The sequence below is a fragment of the Manacus vitellinus genome, unplaced genomic scaffold (assembly GCF_001715985.3).
Source record: "Manacus vitellinus isolate BGI_N305 unplaced genomic scaffold, ASM171598v3 scaffold_86_pilon, whole genome shotgun sequence".
Taxonomy (NCBI): Eukaryota; Metazoa; Chordata; class Aves; order Passeriformes; family Pipridae; genus Manacus; species Manacus vitellinus.
Window position 1 is genome coordinate 820,629 of NW_021940851.1, and position 6,532 is coordinate 827,160.

Here is a 6,532-nt window from a genome sequence, read left to right on the forward strand (position 1 = left end):
GATGCATCACGACCTCAACTACTGAAATTAAAACCCCCCAAAACCTTTCCCTTACAAACTTGGGGTGTAGAATAAATTCCTGCCAATCCTTCCCTCGTGTTCACACCTGGGACCTGCAGCTCTTTTTTTACCACTGCAGGGAATTTTCATCTTCCCTGACCTTAAAAATCCCAGGTCAGCTCAAAAAACGTGGGTCAAACTGCAGTAACTCACCTCAGGCTCCCCATAAAACCTGGGAGGGACACACAGAATTTTAGGACAAGGTTCCTCTGACCTACTTTAAACAGCAAGAGATGAGTCACAAACCAAAAAAAAATAAAAATAAAAAAAATAAGCCCCCTTATTCCTCTCCCTGTCTAAAAAGAATTCAAGGTGAAGCTGTCAGCACTGAAGCCCTGTCAAGTTAAATAAAGGTTCACCTCTCTGAAATGACAAAATAAAATCTTTGCAGATCTACAAACTGCCCCATTTAGTTGAACATTCAGATTAAAGTCACTTGGTTCCTCTGGGTTTTTTTTCCCTGGTTCTGGAAGCCACCATGAAACATCATTTAGAGCTGTAGAAGCAACAGAGAAACTGTGAAAAACAACTTTTAGTTGTTTTCTCTGAGTAGAACCAGAAAATCATCGTGGTTGGAAAAGACTTTTAGGGTCATCAACAGATGTTGGATCTTTTCAGCAGCAGCAAAAGCTCCAAGGCCACCTGGAGGGATCCAGAGTGGATCCAGAGCAGCTCCCTCTGCTCTTTTGACCTCATCTTTAAGGAGCAAGAGCCTGTGTTGCTTCCTCCAGACCTTGGATTAACTGAAGGATAATTCCATGGAGCTTCTGATATGTAGAAATAACAGAGAGGTGCTGTGTGTGTCTCACTAGTGTCCACAGGAGGAAAAGCCTCCCAAAATATTGCACCCTCGTGGGCAAGAACATCTTCCACGCCGCTCTGGAAGGAGGGGAAGAACTTCTGGAACTCAACTTACTCCTTCTCTTTTGTCCTTCCCTCTCTCAGCACCTTCACACGTGCTTAATGCCCGTTATCCCTGCACATCCTGACACCCAGGATCCTTAATATAACACAATAATTACATTTTTACCATTTTTACTGCTGATCTCCTCTCTCCTGCCCAGCCTCTCTCCCTGCTCGTTCACCTTCACTGCAGGAAAAAATTAGGCTTTTATGTTAAAAACACCTCCCCCAGCACTGACAAAACCCACCAATATTTATGTTTTAGGATGTAAGAGACCAAGTAATCACAAGAGTTAAGGGAACAGTTGCTGACATCTTATTTCAGCCTTTTGGCAACTCACTCCCCTGCCACATCATCCTCATTTTCAGATAACACACAGACACAGATGAACACTGGGGATGATTTGCTCTACCCATTCTTAAGCTCCTAAAAAGATTAAGTCCATAAAATACCACAGCAGATGGACTGATGGATCAGTTAAAAGCTTTTTCCCTTGGTTCCTACTATGCTGCTCCATGTATTTGGCAATTCTTGCACCTGAATAAGAGTTTGAGACAGGTGTTAAGCAGTTCAGTGTGCTCATCTAGGCCAAGATCAGAGATCAAAGCCTACCCCTCACTCTCATTATTTCATATTTTCCCTTTTGAGAAAAGCATTTTGAAGGCTTCTGGCTCTTGACTCAACAGGAATCATGATGAAATAGTGAAGGTAGAAATGTGCAACTCCTGCTCCAGAGTAACTCCTGGGTAACTCCTGCTTCAGCTTCTCACCTCTCTGAAGAGGGAAAAACATGGTTGCTCTTAAAAAAACCCCTCCATTTGGCAAATGTTACCCCAGTTTTGGATTTTAGCCGAGTTTTTGATGCTCTCACAGTGTCCTGGATAACCTGCCCAGCACAGAGGTGGACAAATCCATCCCACTTTGGCTGAACAAATGGCTCAAAGGGTTGCAGTCAATGGGGTGACATCAAGTTGGTGGCTGGTCACCAGTGGGGCTCCCCAGGGCTCAGGGGTTTAGGGCCAGTGTGTTTTAATGTTTTTATAAATTATCTGGATGAAGGAATTGGTGATAATATTAAATTCCTGATGATACTAAACTAGCAGCAGCCACTGACTCCCTGGAGGGTAGAGAGGTCCTGCAGAGAGATCTGGACAGATCAGAGAGCTGAGCAATCACCAACTGTGTGTGATTTCATAAGAGCACATGTTGGATTATCCACCTGGGATGGGCTAAACACACAAATTGGGGGATGACAGGCTGGAAAGCAGCACCAGGGAAGAGGATCTGGGGGTTTGGGTTGATGGCAAGTTGAAATAGAGCCAGCAGTGCCCTGGCAGCCAGGAGGGACAACCATGTCCTGGTCGAGGGAGAGGATTGTCCTGCTCTGCTCTGGGGGCACTTTTGGGACATCAAATTATTGGTGTGCTGAGGGGAGGGTGACCAAGATGGTGAAAAGTCTCAGGGACAAGATTAAAAGGGGCTGAGGGCACTTGGCTGGTGCAGCTGGAGCAGAGGAGCCCCAGGGCAGAGCTCAGCGGGGGCTGCAGCTCCTCCCGAGGGGCAGCTCCGACCTCTGGGAGCAGGGACAGGAGCCAGGGAAGGGCTGGAGCTGGGACAGGGCAGGCTCAGGGGGGATCTCAGGACAAGGTTCTTCCCCCAGAGGGTGGTGGGCACTGCCCAGGCTCCCCAGGGCAGTGGGCACGGCCCCAAGGCTGCCAGAGCTCCAGGAGGGTTTGGATGACACTGAGTGATGTGGTTGAGTTTCGTGTTGTCCTGCAGGGAGCAGAGACTTGGACTTGATGCACTTATGGTCCCTTCCAACCTGAGCTATTCCATGGCTCCATGAATTCTATGGATTCTCCTTCCCCTTGAAAACCCTGCAGAATTAAGGGTTAGCAAAGACAGCAGGGGCTGTGAGGCTCCATCAGGGAACAACAGATGTTTCCTCCCGAGTTCTGCAGGAGTTGCCTCCTCCCACCCCTATTTCCTCAAGGACTGTAACTACTCACCCCACATACACTGAGGAGGAGTTTTATATCAAGAGAGACCAAAAGGGACACAAAAAACATGCACCTTGTTTCTTGGGCAGGAGGAAAGGACACACATCCCAAGTGTTTTCCAATAAAGCCTTTTCCTTTCTTTCTGCCCGTCTCTCTCACTCCATGGTCACACTAAAGACATCACCTAATCAATTATTCCCTCAAATCCAAGGGAAGGGCATGGTCAGGGAAATGGGATCATTAAATACAAGCTTTGAGTCAGAAAAAACACTCTAAAACTTGTGACCTGTTTCATATAAAAGCTTTTCAGTTGCTCTGAAGTGAGTAACCAGCACCCTGAGGTTTCTTGGATGCAAAAATTAAATTCTCTGGACAAAGGGAAAAAACCACCATTTGAAGGAAAGCTCTGTTGGTTTCACCAGAATTTCTCACATTTATATAAAATATACTGCTTCCAATACCCTTTCTTTATAAACTTATATTTTTCTGGAGTGAATTTTTAATTTTGCAAAGCATTAGAAGTCACAGAAAAGTTAAGAACAATACAAATATAATAAAAAAATACAAAAAATTATTCCTGTACCTTGTTGAGTTTGCCAAGGGAAGATATCAGATCTGCCCATTCACTGGATGATTCAAAGTTTCTCAGAGCTTTCTCAATTGCTGAAGAATAATTCCTGTATCTGTAATCCCCCAGCAAATCCTGCTCTTCTGGATCCATCTTCGGTTCTCATAGCAAGGTGGAACCTCCTGGTGAACTAAAACATGCAAAGAGTCACAAAAATAACCCACATTTTCAGCTCTGGCAAACTCAAAAGTACTGTAAGATAACAATAAATATGCAGAAGCCCTGGCAGAGCACAATAAACAGGTCAGCAGAGCAAGTTGAAACACAAAGTTAAGAGTCATGCCCAGGGAATTATTTTTAACTCCCCAGTGCCTCTTTTGGAAGCTTTGCAGTCACATTTTCCTACTCATGAACAGTGTTTTTCCCCTCCCCTGCACGTGGATGTCCCACAAAAACAAAGGGAAGGATGACAAAGTCTCCCCCACTGAAGGAGGAGAAGGAAATAGTTTTCATAACTCGTTATCTGTGCTGAGCTTTGCAAGGTCAGCATGGAATGGGAAACATTCCATCTCAAAATGCAGCTTTCCAGAGGAATCCTGCTCAAGGGCCTCTCAGCAGAAGGAGCTCTCAGGGCTCTGCATCTCAACTTGGCAGGAGCAGATGCTCCAGTACCAGACCAAGGTGTGGTGCCAAAAAAGCTCAGCCACGCATTTTAGTCTTCCTTATTTCGACAAAAAAAGCATCCTCACGTTTTTAGGAAGGAAAAATAAGTTGTTCAGATCTCATTTTCTCATATTTTGCAAGGTATTTAGGTTAAAAATCCAACATACACCTTGGTTTAGAACAGTGGGAAACGAGCACAGTTGGATTTTCTGTACTGAAAAATAATTCCTTCACTCCTTTGTTACCTCTGACACCAGTTCTCCTGATAGAATATATAAAAATATTCTTCTGGAAGATTCTAAATATGCTTAGGTTTAGGAACAGCAGGTTTAGGTCAATCCCTGCTACATCACTGATGGAGAAGAGAAAGCACAGCTCAAAACCAAAATATTTAATGTTTCTGAAAGACATCTGCGTTCACTTCCCTGTGGTTAGAACACAAAAATACACCTATATTCTTTTAGAGCAGGTCTCCATTAACTGCAACACACAACAATAACTAAATCAATAAAGGAGTTTTGGCAGGAAACTCTCAGAAAAATGCCTGATGAATCCCCAAAAGAGAAAGGATTTTAAATGCACCTTTGCACTCCCCTGAGGAGGATTCAGCCACTGCCAGTACAACCACCCTGTGCCATCCAAACTAGATCCACCTCCAGGGAAAAAAAAATAAATATCACACAGTGTCATCAGGGCCAGATTTGGTTGGTTGGGTTGATTTGTTTGTTTGGCTACAGTGAGGGTTTAATTTTTGTTTTTCCCAGGATGTTTGCAGGGCTTCTCGCAGCAGAGAGAGTGAAAACCCCACTGCCCTGCAGGGTAAACCATTTATCTGGGATACAGCTCTTCTTGCTCCAACAAGGATTTAAAAGAAAAAAAAAAGCCAATTCTCCCATAAAACCCAACAAAGTGGAAAATACAAAGTGGAAAATTGCAAGATACTGTCAGCAAAAATCAGGAGTAATCTGATATTAAACACTGCCAGGGCAAGAAATGGAACCCTGTTTCCCTCATCTCATCCAAGTACCTTAATCACTGGATTGTGTTCATACTCTTTAGATCAAAGCATGAGCTAGGAAGTTATTCCAGCAGCTCCCTGCCAAGTCAGGGCTGCTGGCACTTCCTTCAACAGGAGATTTGTCTGGATCCCCTGGAATGGGGCAGCAGTTCTGCTGACAGGACACATCAGATCTGGAAATGCTGTAAAACCACTCAGAGAATGGGAATCGACCCAATTATCAGCAGAATATAAGAGGTTCTAAATATCCTATAAAAATCATGTCCCAGAGCATTTTTTGGAGCATTAAAACCTGGTGTGTTTATCACAGAGTGGTTTGGGTGGGAAGATCATCCAGTTCCACCCCCTTCCCATATCCCAGGTTGCTCCAAGCCCTGTCCAACGAGGCCTTGGACACTTCCAGGGATGGAATTTCTCTGGGCAACCTGTGCCAGGGCCTCATCACCCTCACAGGGAAGGATTTCTTCCTAATTTCTAATCTAAATCCGTTCTCTCCCGGTTTAAAGCCATTTAAGTAAAATCTAATTCGTTTCTGAGGGTAAAAGAGAATGTATTACCCAAAAGAAAAAAAACCCCAACTAACAAAACTTCATTTAAGGGGGAAAAAAAAAAAGTGTCATTCAGTTCTTAAGACACTGTATTTGGATTTTGCAGTGAAAGGACAGGTAAATGGTGTATTCCCAAGCAGAAAAGCAGGGATGGATGGAATGCTTTGGCGTGGATTGATGGCCATGCACCTCAGCTGCCAGATGTCAGCGAGGTTTGACAGAATCCAGTAATCTAAACATGGCCAACAGATCGTGTTTGGGCTCGGACACAAAGGCAGGAAGATTAAAAAAAATATAAACAGTTAAAAAAAAGCCAAACAAAAGCCACTTGCCGGCGACCTTCAGGCACACCTCCCAAATCCTGGGTCACAAACTTCCTTAGTGAATCCTGATGTTAATAGTTTCTCATCAGCTTCCAGCACTGATGGTAAAAACACGACAAGTTCCACCTCAATACGAGGAAGAACTTCTTTCCACGGAGCAGGGCAGAGCCCTGGAACAGGTTATCCAGGGAGAATCGCGGAATATCCTGAGCTGGGAGGGACCCCCCGGGATCACCCAAGGGTGCCCAGGACACCCCAAGAATCCCCCCCTGTCCCTGGGAGCGTTGTCCAAACGCTGCTGGAGCTCTGGCAGCCTCGGGGCCGTGCCCAGTGCCCTGAGGAGCCTGGCAGGGCGTGGATTCTCCCACTCTGGAGACATTCCCGACCCACCCGTGTTCCTGTGTCACCTGCCCCAGGTGACCCTGCCCGGGGGGGGGTCGGACTGGGC

At 45.3% G+C, this 6,532-nt stretch overlaps 1 protein-coding gene across 1 annotated transcript in view; it reads right to left on the reverse strand.

Moving 5' to 3' along the window:
- DOP1B (DOP1 leucine zipper like protein B) overlaps positions 1 to 4,827 on the reverse strand; it is a 46,316-nt gene extending 41,489 nt beyond the window's left edge. The window contains exons 1-2 of the mRNA XM_029964947.1: positions 4,778 to 4,827; positions 3,548 to 3,722 (exon numbers count right to left, since the gene is read on the reverse strand). Coding sequence (XP_029820807.1) covers positions 3,548 to 3,685 — 138 coding nt within the window. The 5' untranslated portion in view covers positions 3,686 to 3,722; positions 4,778 to 4,827. The remainder of the gene's footprint in view (positions 1 to 3,547; positions 3,723 to 4,777) is intronic.
- Between the last annotated feature and the right edge of the window lie 1,705 nt (positions 4,828 to 6,532).